The 18,953-nt window shown below is 43.2% G+C and overlaps 1 protein-coding gene across 1 annotated transcript in view; it reads right to left on the reverse strand.

The window, feature by feature from the left end:
• LOC137322818 (FRAS1-related extracellular matrix protein 2-like) overlaps window positions 1-18,386 on the reverse strand; it is a 237,164-nt gene extending 218,778 nt beyond the window's left edge. Inside the window, exons 1-2 of the mRNA XM_067985900.1 lie at window positions 13,182-18,386; window positions 9,775-9,864 (exon numbers count right to left, since the gene is read on the reverse strand). Of these exons, the coding sequence (XP_067842001.1) occupies window positions 9,775-9,864; window positions 13,182-18,225 (5,134 nt within the window). The 5' untranslated portion in view covers window positions 18,226-18,386. The remainder of the gene's footprint in view (window positions 1-9,774; window positions 9,865-13,181) is intronic.
• Window positions 18,387-18,953: the final 567 nt, after the last annotated feature.

The raw sequence follows: 18,953 nt of genomic DNA on the forward strand, positions 1-18,953 counted from the left end.
AGTTTTGGGTGCATATCCACTTTTCAGGACTCCAGTTTTTTCTGTCTTTGTAAAAGAAAATCCACTGACTGAACTTTTAAAAATGTTTTGTAGACTTTACTTTCTGTTAAAATGACCTCTGCAGGAATTTACAATAAACACTCGATTATAATTTTAGATGGATAATTGAGAATCATATTGTCTAACAGGAAGAACCCCCGCCACCCCCCACCTTCCTCTTGCTCACTCTAGTGTTGTTGCTGTAAGAGGTGAAAATTACAGGAGAATTGGGCCTGGAACAAAATCTCGATTTGCTCCAGTATCAGAGTCAAATGCTTTCGTAAAGCGTGCTTGCACCATTGCTCCAAGGTGAAAATTCAACACATTGGGCTCAATTTTCAAATGGAGCCAGGGAAGTCAATTTGAGGTCGGGAAACCAATTAGGGCATGTTTCCCGGACGTCCTTATGATGATGACGTAAGGGTGTCTTTTATTTTTTTTTGTCGGTTTCCCATCTGACTGACCGACTGATTGACAGGCTGGTCTCAGTTGGACAGCAGGTCAGCCAGGGAGAGAACGTCTGCAGGTAAGTCTTTGTTTGCATTGGGGGGGGGGCATGACTAGGCACAGGGCACGGGTGGGCATAGGTGGGCAAGGGTGTCGCGAGTCATGGGGGATGGGATCAGGGGACAGTCACGGGGGGGGCGCGAGATCGGGGGTCATCGCAGGGGTCCGCGATCGTTGAGGGAGAGGGTTGGGATTGGGGTCGGAGGATCAGGGTCTGGTTGGAGGTGGAGGATCAGGGTTGGAGGTCGGAGGGGGAGGATCGAGGTCAGTGGTCTGCGATCGGGGGTCCGCGATGTGGGGGGGGCGGGGGGGGGTGGTCGGTGCAGGTAGGCTTGTTGGGCCTGGGGGGGAAGCACTCCTGCTCCTCCGGGCCCACAAGCCGTGCCTTTCTAGGCACCTACCTGCAGTCTTGGGCCTTCTTGCCTCATTTCACGAGACGTAAACCAGAAGGCCCAGGAATCCTGGCCCCCCGGGTTTGAAATGGGGAATTGTTAAAAATAGAGGCCTGACGCCTCCTCGAAAGGATTAAAGGCCTGACCCACCTCCTGGGAGCGTGTTGGCCGCCCGCCCCTCGTCCCACCCAGAAATGGGTGGGTTGGAGGCAGGTCTGAAACAGTGGCAATTTTCAATACCCCCCCAGCCCCCAACCCACCCATTTTTTACTTTTAAAATCGAGCCCATTATTTCCTGCATGAAGTTCTGAGAGAACTGATGCATCTTGAAATACCAAGTACCTGTACGAACGCAAACACTATTTAAAAACATTTATTTAAACAGCATTAGCAAGATATTTTTCAAGCCCAGTGGAAAAACAGAACAAAACCAAAAAGGTAATAACATTCGTCATAATCCAAATGCCAATGTTTGAGAATAGAAATCCCACCTGTTTAGTGGCCTTCATTAGATCTCAGTTCAGTTGTCTCAGTTCAATGTATTCAGCTAAATGCCACCAAAGATTAGATTAGACTACACTTTGTGCTCTCGACAGCTTTCTAGCTTAGTGCTTCCTCGGAAAGCTGCCAAATATTTTGAAGCAAGTCCAAAATTTATGCCTGCAGGGTATGTCTTATACATAGAACACTACATAGTTTCTATGTCTAAGGAACCATTTTAATTAACACATTTATCTGAAACATGCCATAGGATTTCTTGTAGACATTTCAGGGGCGGGGGGGATTTTTAACCCCCCCCACCCCGGACAGGTGGTAGAGGGGCGGGGTTAAAATTTCAAAAATTGGAAACCTGACCCAAACCCCACGCAAACCCGCCTCTGGTTTCGTTTCAATGGAGGCGTTGGGAGACGGGCGACTAACCTGCTCTCCAGAGGTGGGTCCGTCACTTAAATATTTTAAAGAGGCAACGGCCTCAGATTTTTACAGACTTTCAGGTTTAACTGCTGCAGGCCCAGTTTCCCAGGGCTCGGGAAATCCGGCAGCTGAAGGGAGGCGAGAAAGGCCGGATCCATCAGGTAAATGCCTTCACAGCACTGCTTGAGGGCCAGGAGTGCTTCCCCCCCCGGCCCCACGAGCTAACCTGCTTTCGCCGAACCCCCCCCCCCACCCTGATCTACTCAGGGCCCACGATCTTCTCCGCCCCCCATTCCCAGATGTCCTACATAACCCGCAATGGCTTCTTCCTCCCACCCCTCCCCCCCACCCCCGATGTCCCTCACAGTCCACGATCTCTCCCTCCCTCACTCCTCTCCGCTCCGCGACTGCGGCCTGGTGCCACAGGCCTGCCTGCCCGACAGCTTCTCAACCTGGCTGGCTGCCAGCCAGGAAACAGAGACAAAAAATTTAAATGAGGTCCTGCCGTTAAATTAGGCAGGGCCACCAGGAAACCCACAATCCCAGGTTTCCTGGCTGCTATGACCACCATCCCCGCTTCCTGCTCTCTCCTCGTCTCCCTGTAAATACCGGGGCCTTCTTCTCTATATCTAAAACTATTATGTTAACCCACGGCCTTGATTATGTCGCCCAACTGTGGTTTCAATGACTCAATGACCAAGACAACCTTTGCATTTAGCATGAAACTGTAGACAGTTGACTTACATATAAATTTAATGACATAAGACACAAAAATAAACACATCAGAACTGAGCCATAGATAGCAAATGTGGAATTCTACACACTCCTTCCACATGTCTCCCTCCCCTCCCCCCCAGGCTCACTGACATGCATTTCTGGCTGGAGATGGGGAAGACTAGCAGAAAGATTCTCTTTGGAAAATCGGAACATTTTTCCTCATTAAAAATGTGAAATCGTTAATTTTAAACACTTTTTTTTAAACTTCACAATCAACTTTTAATCCAGAAAATTATAGGAAAAATCTATTTCACAGAGGCACTCTGCCTCATCCAATCCCTCCCCAATTCAGAGACATTCTCCCTCTTCAAATCACAAGGCACTCTCCCCTTTAACCCGCTATGGCACTATCACCTCCAAACCCTCCAGTCCAGAAGCATTCTCCCCTCCTACCCCCTCACATTTTACAGACACATTATCCCTCTAATCCCTTCCCCCTGACGACAGAGGCACTTTCCTCCTCCAACTCTCCTGAGATCACAGAGGCACTCTCTTCCTCCACCCTTCCAAATGACAGAGGCATTCTTCCCTCTCCAACACTCTCTAAAGACAATAGAGGCACTCTACCCTCTCTAATTATCTTCAATCCAGAGCCACTTTCCCCCTCCTCCAATCCAGAGACTCTCTCGAATACCACCCACTTCATTGAAACACTCTCATCTTCCAACGTTCCCAACTCATATAGACATGCTTCAGAACCCAATTCATGGAGGCACTCCCCCACTCCAACCCTGCTCCTCCAGTTTACAAAGGCACTCTCCCCTCCAATTCACAGACATGTTTTCCCCTCTAACTCCCGGTATGTTTCTTGGGGTTTTCTCTCAATATTTTTGGTTTCCATAGCCCTAATTTTAACTCGCAACTGGGCAAAGATGGGTGGGGGGGTCGAAGCAAACGCCAAACCCCCTAACCCCAGCAGCAAAGGCCCAGGAGATTTTAACAAGAAGCAGCAGCTGGCCGGCAAACGGAAGCAGAATGTCAGGTGGCACTCAGGTAAGTCACGGGGAGGGGGCCAATCAAAACCTGTCAACAAATCCCCAAAAAATGTTTGTATTTGAACTGAGTGCTGGGCCCTTCCCCCCCCCGATATCTGTCTCTGACAAACTGACCAATTATTATTACAATATTTGTATCAAATTAAGCTGGGATATGGTTTCTGCAATTGAGGTTTTTTTAACCTTATATGTATTTTGGCAGGACTAAAGGAACCAATGCTAAGCTAAATCTTGAGAGAAATGTGTCATTTTTGTCATAACAACCTCCCGCCCACACCTCTCCCCACCCCCCACAAATCACACATTTAGAAACATAGGAATAATATTTGCTCCATCTCTCCAGTTCACAGCACTCTTCCCTCCCCACTTGACCTTCTCACTGCTGGTCTCGGATGTAGCTTTTACCCAACACTGCTTCTCCACTCCAACAGCACACTTTGTACAGCAGCTGGTAATTCCAGATCTATCGCAAGCTCAAGAATCCCTATTTGCAGTCCACAGCATAGATTCCGTTCCCAGAGAAAAACAGCAGTGTCAAGTATGAGCTGCAGCCAGGACCAGCAGTGAGGAGGTCATCAAGGAGAGACAGCGATTTCCCGGCATGATCCCTTGGGGTAGCAAATGTGCTAGCATTGTAAACACACGGATTTGCACCCTCAGGGGATTAAGAGTGTACAGGTTAGTAGTATACATTGTGTACACCTAACTGTGGCCTGAAATGAGGGCAGCAATTTATTGTAAGAAAGAATTCAAGGTAAATTCTTGCCCACATCAAGCTGAAGCATGTCAGTGTTGGAAAATTGAACTTTTCTGGGTTCTGGCGCTGCTGATGAGTTGACTCATTTAGCAGCAGCCTTCCTGTTTTGACAAGTGTTGAAGTGACCATTAAGTCTGTGAACTTCTAAGATGTTAGGAGTGAGATTTAGGATCAACAAGAGTGAGACAGATAGTTAACTCATTTGTACACATGGAGCTGTGTTTGTTTTTGAGTGAAATACATCAAAATAGGTGACAACTATTTACAAACCAAAACAAGTGACTCTCCCAGCAAATGAGTTGACAGGTCTGACAAACAGGTCAATCTTTTACACATGTGTGACTGATAAAACAGCCTTTGTAACTGGCACTTAGTCATTCAAAGGGCAATGGACAGTGGGAGCTGGACCCAGGTAAGTGCAATGTTTTAAATTACAAAACAATAGGGCAGAAAAGGTTTAAATAGGTAGGAAACCTTATATTACTTATGGAAAAATAAAACGAAAGTTATATAAATAGAAGAGAACGAGGAAACAGAGAGAATGGGGTGGGGGGGGGGGTGGCGGTGAGAAAGACTGGGTAAGCAGAAGGAAAACGTTTGAAAGTTTTTGTTTTTATCACCAGATTTCCAATGTACTGCTCATGGGTAGCCCAGGATCCCGAGTTTGATTTCTGATGATTACCACAGTTCCACTGCAGCCTGAACATCGAAAGCAGGAGAGCAGCTCCAAAAAATTTCCCTGCCTCTGACCTTCTTCTTTTCACCTTTAAGAATCTTCTTAAAACCCATCTTTTCAATCAAATTTTCCGTGACCTCTCTTAACTCCACCACTGCGGCTTGGCATTAAGTTTCCAACCTGACATCACACCCTGCAATGGCGGCTTTGGCATTGGTGGAAAACACCCAGGCTTAAATTCAAAACTATCACCATTTCTCAGCCAAGCCAATAAATCAAATACTTTACAACTGCAGAGTGATCCACCTGGGAGAGGAAGAAACAGAGGCAGTCCAGGTCCACAATACATGGCCTGCTTAATGGTCATGGACCCATCCCCCATTTATTAATAGTGACTGTAGAATTATCTTTTATCTGGGCCTTCCTAATCACCCAGCTGCAGAATGGCAGCATGGGGCAGCAATGAAGCTGTAGGAAAAACAAAAACAATCTTATTTTTAAATACATAAAAGGGGCTACATGAAAACAATTGTGTTCTTCATATGGAACTGAAAAGATGTACTTAAATATACTTAACTGATCTTTACACATGTAATAGACACAACGGTGCTATGTATCCTAGCAAAAAGTACTCCTCAAAAACAGCCTGCAGTCATATAACACCCTTACTGTCGAAAACCCCCAAGGCGCCTTAGAGGGGGGAAAAAAGAAAATTATGCCAAGCCATGATACCAGAATTAAGAGAGAAAATCTGGGTTTTAAAAAGGCTTTTAAAGGTGAAGAGAAAAGTAGAGAGGTGGTGGAGTTTAGGGAAGGAGTTCCAGACAGTAGGTCTGAGGTGACTGACGGTTCTGTCGCCATGCTGTGGGAAAGCCAGAGTTGGAGGACTGAAGGATACAAGAGGTGACATATGGCTGGAGAAAATTGCAATGGTAAGACGGGGCGAGACCATGGAAGGGTTTGAAGATAAGAATGAAGATTTTAATTTAATATTTTGGGGGGCAGAGAGCAGTGTCGTCGGGGAAAGTCTTGAACACTTCCAAAATGTGCTTCAGTTGAGTAGCTCAGAAAGCATTACAGGATAAATTCCAATAGATATTAGGCTTAAAATAATGGCATAGGATACAGGAGCATACACACTTTACATATTTGCCTGAAATGTTTCCCTCCGCTATTTCAGCAAATGCATTAAACTATTTACTTGAAAACAGGTTAATGTCTCCACTAAAATAGTAGAGAGGAATTTCAGATGAACGTGAATGCTAGCATTCCCTGACCTGACTTCACAGTCATTATGAATTTAGCTAGTAGAAGTACAGTGGATTATTGCTGCCTTTAATTTATTTTTATTTAAGGGCTTTGAAGGTTTCATTGAAGATTAACTTTATGGAGGTTCACCTGCCTAAAAGGGTCAAAACATCAACTACATTTCTGAATCAGGAGCAGCTTAAAATATTGGAGATCACTATAAGAAAAGCAAAATTATAAATGTAACAAAATTAATTTTATTCAGTGATCTTCAATTACACGATATTATCTTATCCTGAGCTATAAAGGAGTAATAAAGTCCTGTAACACTCAGTAGTACGGTTACTGACCTCCCACCGGGAACATGGGAACAAATTAGTCTGAACTCCTGACATTCAGCAATCGCTTACCTGCACCTAAAGCTTTAAGGTCTCGCCAGACAAAAAATAATAAATGGCAAGCATCGAGGGTTAGCCGTTTTTGGATTCTTCTCATGTATAATTACAGGTGTGGAAGGAAGGCAGACAGAGTAATTTAGTCATTACTCCAAACAGAGGTTCCTATTATTGAATCATCCATCTCTCTGCCACGTTCTACACACGGCATATGCCTTTGGTTAAAAAAAATCCCGCCTTGTATGCTACAATCTCTAGTTCTTTACAAAAATTGTTAATGAATTTTAGGAACATTTATGAATTATTCCGATATATCAGAAAATCGATCGTAACCGGGCAACATACTGTGAGATGGTTATTACAAGGACAGCAAACATCACCATGCCTATTGAAAGAAAGTTATTTTCACTGTATAACACTCTCACAATAATTCATTTGCAATGCAAAATCATAAATGCCAAAAAAATCATTTAAAAAAATCAAATATGCCAGTGCTTTTAAATAAAGCACACCTTTAGTACAATAACTTTTCTAAAGATATGATATAACACAAGACAGAATAAATTCATTTCATCTTCCAAGCTACCTGTGAAAGAGTCAAATTCAGCTGAACTGACTTACAGTAATGGACAGAATTGTAGTGCACATTAAAGGGGCTGATGTCTTCATGAACAAGCATTTGCCAACTTTCTTTCTCTTCTCAAACCTACAGTACGATGTGATAAACAGTATCGCTATACATCATCATGCCACTTGAAAGTGATATCATAAGAAAAATTATGTATAATTCTTCTGGATTTTTCACTGTCCCACAAAGAAAAAAGGTTTGTCAAACACCTTTTACATGAAGGTTATGCTCTTTAATGATACCATCAGAAAATTTAAATGAACTGAATTTGGGATACATTAAACCGCAATCTATATTGTAAGCTATGTCCAGATAATAGTTACGACCCCAATTCCATGCAGAAAATGAAAAAGAATTGTAAAACGAGAGCTACCTTCCCCCCTGAGCTCCTGTTCCATACAGCTCTGGGTTTCCCTCTTTGGGAAGGTATTATTCTGAAACAACTGCAGAGAAAGCATTCTCAGCAATTACAACCCGAAAATCTGAAGACTGCAGTGTTACTTCTGAAAAAATATTTATATCCAGTGAAGAGTTTTACATGCTTGTGTCATGTGGAAGAATTAAATGATCAATATATATTTTAAAAGAAGCTGAGAGTAGAATCAATGGCAAGGTTTCGAAGAGGTGTATGCTTTTGAACCTAATAGTTTCACTTTTTCATCCAAATTCTTCCCAGTTTATTGTGGTGTTCACTTAAACAAATTAAACTTACCAAAAGATAACAGAATCGCAATAGTTTTAATGTTGCATATTTAGAATTATTTTTGGCAATGTCAGAAATGTGTGGATTTGCTTGCTGCATGTTTAATTAAAGACCAGATGGTGTCTTTTGATCTAATTTGATTTATTTCATTGATTGATTAATTGATGGTCATTGTATTTTGATGTTGAGGTACAGATTCCAGATGGTAAGGGAAAAGGTCTGTTTACAAGAAGCACTATTAAATCGTAGAGAGAAAAAAATGATTCTATGTAAAAAAAAATGAATTGTGACAAGTGATTTGTCTTGTGAAATGTGTATCCTGAATGCTACTTATAATTTTCATAGAATTAATTCATTTCAATAACATTTCAGACTGTTTCAGACTTGTCTGAAATTCTGTCAAAAAGGTGGGGAGAAAAGTTCAACTTGTCCGGTTTCTGGCATGAAATGGATGGTGCGATCCTAAAGTGCGCCCAAAGTCCTTGTCCTGAGGCCGGAGTGAAATTTGGCCTGAGGCTTCATTTGCATGGAGCCAGCCAGCTGCGTATGCTGATCAGGCATTCCGATGCAGCTCGCTAGTTGGGGCCTGACCAATTTTGTGCTGCTCTAATGCCAAGCCGGCCCGGAGGTAGATCCTGGGGCGGGAGGCAAAGTGGAGGCAGGTGGACGTAGGCCGGAAGTGTCCAACAATATTTTTGTATGGGCCTAATGCCTGTTTTTGCTGGGCGCCCTGCACACTTAGGAGTCGCCAGCTTCCAAATTGGCAGCCAGTGCACTACCGGGGGAGATCGGGAACGGAAGATCTCAACCCAAAATTCTTCCCCCAAATGGTGATTTATCGCCCATAAGAACGAGCGAGACTATGTTCAATTTCTCTCCCATGAATGTGATTTTCCCAGGAACAGATTAAAACTACAAACGCATTTGAAAGATGATGACAAATTATTGCTATGAATTAACTATATCAAATTTCAAAGTGTAACATGACCCAGTGTTAGCAAACAGGTGTACGTAATCATATTTTCAAAAGCAAACTTTTTTTGCGGATCAGCAACAATAAAGATGCCAACAAAACACAATAGCATTCTATCAAAACTCAAAATATGCTTGCATAAGAATGATTCTCCTTCAAGAAGGAAAAAAGGACTTTCTAACATAAGAAACAGGAGCAGGAGTAGGCCATACAGCCCTATTGTGTGGGAACAGCACAGAAGAAATTACAATGCTAATGGATGTCTCCCAAAACCAAAATGTGGGGAATTGAAGTTATGAACATTTTACTTGGATAAAGAGAGAGAGTATTGCCTTATGTAACTGCAAGTGGCACAGGAAAAGTTAAAAAAGTATATTTCAACAGCCACCTTCCTTGGTCAGATGTTGTCCTTCTACTATTTCTCCAAGAATGAAAAGAAAATCAATTTTGTAAGAAACAGAAAGAAGATATAAAGCTCTTCTACCCTTTTACCAAGATAGAATACAAATATTAGGAAGCAAATATTTTTAAAAATCCACTGAGAATATACGTCCTAAGATAATGCATTTTGAGTAAATGCTCTGGCACTTTTGGCCTGAAAACACCATTGGAAATTTGAGCACACAGTACCATGAGAAATAGCACCTTGACTTCCTCCAGAAAACACTTTCTGTAGTTAAAGTAGGAACATCTGGTAGCTGAACATACTGTAGAAAGAACAGTACTGTTGCACAGTCTGGTTTTACACAGAGCAGACAGAATCACTTACCACTGTCTTCAACTGAGAAGTGGAATATGTCACTTGTCGCATTGTTCCCTTCCTTCAACACATAGCAGATCTTCAAGTCATTAACGTCACCTGGAATACCAATGGCAGTTTATTATTTTAACAAAGGTATATTAGGATCTGTTTCTCACATTGCTTTGATTACTAAGTTTCCTTCAGTGGTCAATGAAATCTGTTATTAGAGTAATCAACAGGGATCAGTGGGACATGCAGATGATTAGATTGCTGAGTGACACCACAATGGTGCAGCTTATAACCATTTTGTATAACTATGAGTAAATGCTCTGGAATTTTGAAATATGCCACCGCAGAGGGCACTGATTAGAAGCCAGGAGCTATCCCACAGGGCAGGCGGGAAAGAAAGACAAGAAAATCAGAAGGGATTTAACCTGGGTCACTCGTGCACTCCCTAGTAGCTGCTTTAGAGCAGAGGAGGAAATATTTTAAGTTAAAATACAACACAAACTACTCTTTTGTACCCAACATTAAGCATTGGTTTTGTAAAACAAAAATTTCATTAGCACCTGCTCCAGAAAGGCACACATTCCTTTCCAGCAACACCCTAACAAGAGCTCATTCAATTCTCAAGTTAGCGAACAATTCAACCAACTTCCATTAGATTTGCACTTATTGTTTTGTATGAAAGTAAGAAATGGTAGCTTATTATCTAATACAATTTCCAGTTATTTGTTACAAAATACAATGGAATGGTGAGCCTTATAAGTAAGTGCCTGGTTAAATTAGACTTTTGTCCTACCCTGCTATAGCTATTCAAGCCATTTTAAATCTCATTTGCCATTTAACATTCCAAACGATCACTGGATTCACATAATAATTTTGTAGAACCCAACATCTGCGAGACCTAGGAAGCTTAGTAGACTCGATGATCAACATATCCAACCAATGTAGGGCAGCAATCAAACAAAGCCAATAGAAAATGCTGAAAACACTCAGCAGGTCTGGCAGCTTCTGAGGAGAAAACAGAGGCGTTAATGTTTTGGGTACAGTCCCTTAGCTCACAGTCCGTAGTCTCCAGACGTGCCCAGCAGCACGCTACTGATTGACTTTTCACTTCATTGACGACTCTGTGTAAAGCAATTGGGGCTTCAGGCAGCATGTGGCAGCTGCAACTGCTCATGCCATGTTGGACTGGCAGGCACTTATGCAGATACGAAAAAGTCAGGAACTGGGGATAATGTTCTCTCTCTTTACACAGCTGTACATGGGTGAAGACCTAAGAGAAGTTGAACAGCAACCATTACATTTTTCATATCAGAAGCCTTCCTGTATTGGTGGCTCATCACTATTTGTTTAAATGTAGTACCTCAACACATATTTTATAAGAAAGTTTGAGGACCTCTGTACTTTTGGGACTCTATTATGACAGTGGCGAATGAAAGCTCCATTTTTTTTTATTCGTTCATGGGATGTGGGCATCGCTGGTGAGGCCGGCATTTATTGCCCATCCCTAATTGCCCTTGAGAAGGTGGTGGTGAGCCGCCTTCTTGAACCGCTGCAGTCCGTGTGGTGACAGTTCTCCCACAGTGCTGTTAGGAAGGGAGTTCCAGGATTTTGACCCAGCAACGATGAAGGAACGGAGTTGGTGTGTGACTTGGAGGGGAACGTGCAGGTGGTATTGTTCCCATGTGCCTGCCGCTCTTGTCCTTCTAGGTGGAAGAGGTCGCGGATTTGGGAGGTGCTGTCGAAGAAGCCTTGGCGAGTTGCTGCAGTGCATCCTGTGGATAGTACACACTGCAGCCACTGTGCGCCGGTGATCAAATCAATGCAGTACAGCAGCCCTCAGCTTAACAGTGAGAATAGATATTGTTTAGCTGTAACATGGAGGAAAGCAGAAGTAACTTGCAATTGGCTCAGGCCTGCCGCTAATAGAGAAAACTGAACGCATATTACCTGACTGTTGGAAGATCAGCTCTGATGGCACATCAGAACTGCTCCCCCATTATTTGCACGCAAATAGGTTCTACACCTATGTTTAGAACCATAGAAGTTTATAGCATAGAAGGCGGAAATTTAACCCATTGTGTCTGTGCCAGTGCTTTGTTGGAGAAATCCAAAACTAATCCCACTGCCCCACTTTCTCTCCACAGCTTTCCGCTGCTTCTAATATTGAACCAATTTTCCTTAAAAGGTGCAATGGTTTTTGTCTCAACCTTTCCCTGGGGCAAAGCCATTCATACTCAAACAACCATCTGTGTAAGTACTCTCCTGACTCTCTTGGTGACTATTTTAAATTGATGACCTTTCGTCACTGACTTCCCAATCAGAGAAAATAGTTTTTCCCAATCCACCCTATCAAAACCTTTCCTAATTTTAAAAGCCTCTATTAAATCTCCTCTTCGCCTTCTGTGCTCCAGTGAAACAGTTCATGTATCTCCTCATAACTATAGTTCCCACCCCTAGCATCATCCTGGTGAATCTACGCTGTACACAAACTATGACTTTCTATAATGGGGTGCCCACAATTGACTATGTCACACAACCTCAACCTCCGAAGAATACATTCTACTACACCAGTCACACACCAGCCATCTTTATAGCCTGAGACCGACAATTATGCTGAATTATAAATAATTTTGTTCTAGATGCACACCACTAGGAATTAGGTTGAGGCTGTCCAAGGTTATTTAAACACGACTCTATTGGCCAGGAAAGAGATGAAACCTTTATTCAATCAATAGTAATGCTATATTTGAACCTAGGTCCCAGAGTAGGTGGATGGTGTATTAATGTACTGTATTACCCAGTGCCCCAAACATAAAATTATATTCTGCACTTGTTCTACACAATGTTAAATATAGATTTTATTTGACACTGTTGTCAGCTGAACTCGCTTCTATGTGCAACATGTTTGAGCAGCCAGTACACACAAGGTCATCTCTATTACGAAAAGATAGTTAACATTGTTATTGTAGTATAGCAACAGTATAATAGTGTTGGAAAACAGAACCAGACAACATTGTTTCTGAAGCATAATATTAGCTTGGTCATTGCCAAAACAGTAGTATTAGGTTCCCGATCTAGGAAATGAGTAAAATTTAGTGTTGTGTTTTGACCTCTAATTTGCTAATACAGTTTTCCACTTGATTTACAATGGATGTGTACTGTTCTTATTCCATCATTATGTAATACTCACATGTATATTGTATGCAGAATAGTTTCTTATCATTGAATATTTAGTAGCAAGCTGCACGCAGATGCAGGATTACAAGATACTTTGTCTTTATTCACATTTTAAAATGTATTCACAATGGGATTTTTTTTCTACTGAAATCCAGCAAAATGTAATAGAAAAATCTATCACCTCAAGAAAAAAAAAGTCACTTGAAAGCAATCCGAACAATGATTCAGAATGACACAAAGAATCTTACCTTGAGTGAATCCAGTAACACTGTCATTCCCTTTGCCCATGTGGATAAGGTACCCATGCTCAGGACCTTCCGTGATCTTGAATCTTAGAACATTGTGCACGCTGTCACGATCTTCAGCTTTCAGTGCTTTGCTTGTAATCATAAACCCGAGGTGTCCTGTGGTGATTCCACGTAGAGTGGGGGCACCTTTATTCACAATAATCTGAGGCACTCCATTGTCCACCGACATTGTCCGTATTCTCATCATCTGTGGCTTTCGAGTTTCAAAGACGGTGTCTGGGAAGACATAGTAGTCTGTGTGTGTGCCATCAGTCACCGTGAAAGAAAAGCTATCCTCGGAAAATTCAGTCCCATCGTGCTTGTAACTGATGAGGTTTTCATTCAAGTCCTGCTTCGTAAAAGTTGTGACAGGCGTGGTGCGATTGAATAGCAACTGTCCATGAACTGGTACTTGTGTCACAGTAAATCGCAATAAGTGGTCAGGTGTGTCTCTATCTTCAACGGTCAATTCAAATGGTGTGATTAGTTTTACTTCTCCTTCATTCACCACCAACTCGTGCAAAGTAAGAACAGGTTTTTTGTTGTCGACGTCACTGATGGAGATTCTGAAAGTGCGAAACACGGGGTTGTAACCATCTGTGACTTCAAATTCAAAACTGTCCATTTTCACCTCATCATCAGATGTGTGAATATAGTAAACTTTGTTACCAGCTAGCTGAAGCTGTGTGAATGTCGTGATAGGTACTCCTGGCTCGTCTGTGCATTCCAGGTGACCACGAATGGGTGCTCGGGTAATACTGAAAACCAGATTTTCATCAGGGCTATTCAGGTCAGTAGTACTAAGCAAATCCGTTGTAAGCGTTACTTTCCCACCTTCCTTCAGAGAGACTCCTTTGCTGATCACATCAGGGAAGATCATATCAATACTACCGATAGAGACATAAAAGTAACGATCAATGAGTGGATTAATGCCGTCTGTTACATCGAACTTGATGAGATCGCGAATGCCCTCCTGGCCAGTATGTATATACTGAATCAAGTTCCTGTCAATATCATTTTGGGTGAAGTTCATTCCTATCGTAATGTTTTCAAAGTTGCCAGAAGGGAGAAGGTGTTGCAAGAGACCTTGACTTGGCCCATAACGTATAATGTACACAAGTGTTTTGTCATCTGAATCCAGGTCTGTAGCTTTAAGAATTTTATCATTTACTATTTTTGTTTCTCCTATCTCAATTTCTAGTCCATCATTTATAGTCATTCTTGGGGTCTCATCATCAAGTGGAATGACCATTATAATTACTGTTTTTTCAACACTGTGCTTCCCATCAGTAACTCGAATGTCAAAACTGTCTTCCTTGGTCTCAGAATCATCATGTTCATAAACAATGCTAGAGCCTTCTCTGATCTCATCTAAAGTAAAGCTGTTGACAAGAACAGTACCCGTAGTAAGCTGATTTACTATCTGACCATGCTTTGGTGGTTTAATGATGGAGAAAGTTAAGACATTGGCAGGGATGTCACCATCTGCAGCATTGAGAATGGGAGTGTCAATAACAAGACTCATACCTTCCATCACAACAAACTCTCTCATAAAAATGTCTGGTTTTTCATCATTTGCAGGGATTATGATAATAGGAAAAAAGTGCCTCTCTGAGAAGTTAATTCCATCAGAGCAGCGGAATGTAAACCTATCTTCCACTGGTTCCACAGTTTTGTGAATGCTCTGAACATAATTAACGTGCCCAAGTCGTACATCTTTAAAAGTGAAAGCAGTGATAGCAGTTCCTGCACGAGATGTCTCAGACCCAGGAGCTGGTGAAATGTTCTCTACATAACCATGTGTTGATTGGGCAATAATAGTACAGAGAATATCATCATCAGGGGTATCAAAATCTTCAGCATTTAAATTTTTCAATGTCATTGCATTTTTATCACCTTCAACCACAATAAACTGTTTCCCTACAATAACTTGTGGAGCTTGACTGTCAACAGGAAGGATGGTCACTTGTACACGAACACCTTGCACTTTGTTTCCTCCAATATTCCACTCATCAGACATGTCGGTGAGAGTCAAATTAAAAGAATCTTCCTTTCTTTGTAGTCCTATCTCACCATTTGTATGAGCATAAATCACAACCCCATTGATGATGTCTTGTTGTGTAAATCTTTCAGAAGGGATTCCATTAACCAAGATCTCTCCAAGTTTTGGTTGGTCCTCAACAATGAAAGTCAATCTAAGGTCATCTGTGTCTTCATCTGTTCCTTGGATCACATTAGTTGTTATTTCAGTGGCTCCATTTTCCAACACATCTAAGTATGATCCAATAGTTCCAACAGGCAGCATAATAGTTGGTACTTCATCATCAACTGGACGCACTGTTATTCTAACAGTGATTGTAACTGTATGAACTCCATCACTTACATCAATTTTCAATGAATCACCAGTAGACTCATCACCATTGTGCACATATGCTATTTTCCCACTAGCTATATCATCTAAATTAAATGCTTCTCCCTCAGTTATACTAACACCAGCATACTGAAATTGACCATGCTTTGGTAGCTGAGAAAGTGTAAATGTTATCTGGGGTCCATCAGTGTCTGCATCTGTGGCATCCAGTTCAGCACTTGTAACTATATGAGTGTCTCCTTCAAACATTATAAAGCCAGTGTTGGTTATTTGAGGTGGTTTGTTGTCAACAGGCTGCAGAAAGATTGTACATGTCCCCTCAGCACTATTCCCAGCCGTGTCTTCTACTGTAAACTCAAATTGAACAACGTGAGGAGTAATTCCAAGTTCCACATCTGGAGGCCTATAGGCAATTTTGTGGTGGTTGACCTGAGCTTGGGTAAACTCCATCACTAAAGTATTGGGACTTTCAGTTAATACTATATTACCCATTAGCACGGGATTGTTTTCATCAGTATCGGTGGGGGGCTTTGTAATGGTATACTTCAAATCTCTGTCATCCGAATCTAGATCAGTGTAACGAAGAAACTTCCTCCGAAAATATGTCAAACGATACTCTTCAACAATCATCTGTAAAGTGCTTCCTGGGTATAGTTCAGGGGGAATGTCATCTACTGGTTGAATTTTTATAATGAAAGTATGCTCGCCTGACTGATTCGGAGGATCGTTGTCATCTTGCACGCGAAATACAAACTGGTCCATAACAGTTGTGGTGCTGTGAGGTCCGATATGTCTATAGAACAGTTTCCCATCTATTATATCCTGCTGGGACCACTCGAACCCTACCTTCTCGAAAGCCCCGTCGGTTTCAACGAATCGCCAAGAGTAGGAATCAGCTGGCTGCTCCAGCTGACGGAGGACTAACTCTCCGATTGTAGAGAGAGGGGGTTCGACTGCGAACTTGATGGTTGAATCCTCCGAGTCGATGTCAGTCGCGCTCAGCACAAACGGGGAAATGGGGACCATCTCATTTTTTGCCAGGACCAGGCCGGTGTTTGCATTTATGATCGGGGGCTCGTCGTCCGTGGGCACGATGGTGATGGGGAAAAGAAACTCAACGTTGTATTTTCCATCCGTCATGCGGAAGATGATGTTGTCGCTGTAGGTGTCACTGCCGTCGTGCTGGTACACCACGATTCCCGCGTCCAGGTCAGCGGGGGTGAAGAACTTTCTTTGGGCACCGAGTACGGTCAGCTCGCCATGTCTTAGCCCATCGATGACAGTGATTCTCACTTCCTCCAGGTTGTCTTCGTCGCTGATTTCCAGGTTCTGGGAGCTGGACAGCGGTCTGGATTGACCTTCGTACAGCAGCTGGCCAGTGTTACGTGTCACTACCGGGGCAAGTGTGTTCATGGGTTTCACCACGATCATAAAGGCGAAGGGCTCGGAGACGGCGCCTTCGGTATCGACAACTTCAAACTCGAGCTGGAAAATCCTCTCCACATCCGAATCCGCCGCCGGCGGCTTGTAGGCGATTTTCAAGTCTTTCAGGTCCCTCTGGTAGAAGGAGGTGATGGGCAGGTTCTGGTCGTCTGTGCTCACTATGTATACTTGTTGATAGCCCAGAGGGGACGTTATGTTAAATATCAAGTCGTCGGGGTCGGACTCGGCGTCCTCGGCTGCCAACATGTCAGGGGTGACGGCTGTCAAGACGAACTGGTCGACTTCCATCATCATCATGGCCACGAAACTGGGTTTGGGCGCCGTGTTCTCTGCCCCCTCTCGGATGCGAGCCATAATTTGGAAATACTCCTGTTTGAGCAGGTTGCCTTCCTTGTCCTGGAGCTCTGCCACCATGGGTATATAGTCCCGGTTGGGGGATTTGGTGGCAGCGATGTGACGGTAACGGATGTTGGAGTTGACAAATTCCTCGCAGTCGACCATCTGCCCCGCTCTCTCGTCGTTCACCAGCCGCCCGTACCGGGGGAGACCGCCAGCGCCGGTCAGGGTGGTGATTTTACAAACTTCGGAATTGGGATTGAAGGTGAACTCCAAAACTTTCCTGTCGATCGGGTTGCTGATCCCCATCAGCTTCTCCACGGTCAACGGCATGTTACGGGTGATGATTTCCAGTTGAGTGAAGACCACTTCGATCTCCATCATGAAGGGGATGATGATGGTGTCGGTCTGGGTGTCGTACCTGAGCTGCAGCTTCACCCGGTCTTTGGAAGGGCTCCTGGAGCCGAAGTGCGAATATTTCACCTCATCCCGCCCGAAATCGCAAGGGAATTTCTTGGGCGTCAACTGGCCTGGTCTCTGGGACAGGGGGTCGTTTTCCAAGACCGTGATGGTGCACTTGTCGCTGGGATGGACCTGGATGACCAGATCGTTGATGGGGTCGATATCCACTGTTCTCCCGAAAGGCACACGCATGCCATTATTGGCGAGAAGTATCGAGTCGTCGGACGGTCCTGATCCAAACCCATAGTGAAGTTCGCTGTCGAAACTCTCTTGACCCGTTGCGCTACCTGTCACTGTCAGAGCCACCAGAAGCAGCAGCCTGGCCAGGGCTACATGGAAGCATGAAAACCCACTCTCCCCTCTTCGCTGCAAACCTTCCTTTGACACAGCCATGGTGTTAACTTTTTAAAATCTATATATATATATATATAAATGTATTTTCCCTTTCCAGCAGGATATCTCACTCAATTTACAAATAAGAGTCTGCAAGATGAGATATATATATATATATATCAGTTAAAAAGGTGATAATTCCCTTATTTTTTTGTTGTTGCTCCGTACCTGGTTTGCAGCCGCTCTAAGTTGCAGCATCAACTCCCACTGCACCGAGCCAGAGCCCAGGGTCCGGCTATAAACTCCCGAGCCTGAAGTAACCTGTTGGCGGAAGTACCGCCCCGTTTCCTGCACTGATTGGAGATCAATTAGATCCCAGCCTGTTATTTATCGCTCCTCTTTCCGGCGGGTGGGTGGTCAGGTGAGCTGTCAATTAGATGACGTCGCCGAGAAGAGGGTTTTCTCACTCTTTCACTTACTTCACTCACTCACTCTCGGAATAGACGCGAGCACTCCGTAAATGGCAACAGAGCCGGAGCGAGAGGAGAAGCAGTCATCGTGAAAGGGAGACAGAGAAATATAGGGAGAAGGAGGAGAGTTCAAATAAGTCATGGGGAGGGGAGACAAAAGAAACAGAAGGGAAGCTAAAATAGTGAAAATTGATATAGTTAAATAAGTTGGGAAGAGAAAAATGAGGATGAAAACAATCAACTGGATAGATTGAAGAGCAGGGGGAAAAGGGAGATTAAAGGGAAAAGAATGAGACAAATTAGTTATAATGTCAAGAC

This window comes from Heptranchias perlo, chromosome 6 (assembly GCF_035084215.1).
Source record: "Heptranchias perlo isolate sHepPer1 chromosome 6, sHepPer1.hap1, whole genome shotgun sequence".
NCBI lineage: Eukaryota > Metazoa > Chordata > Chondrichthyes > Hexanchiformes > Hexanchidae > Heptranchias > Heptranchias perlo.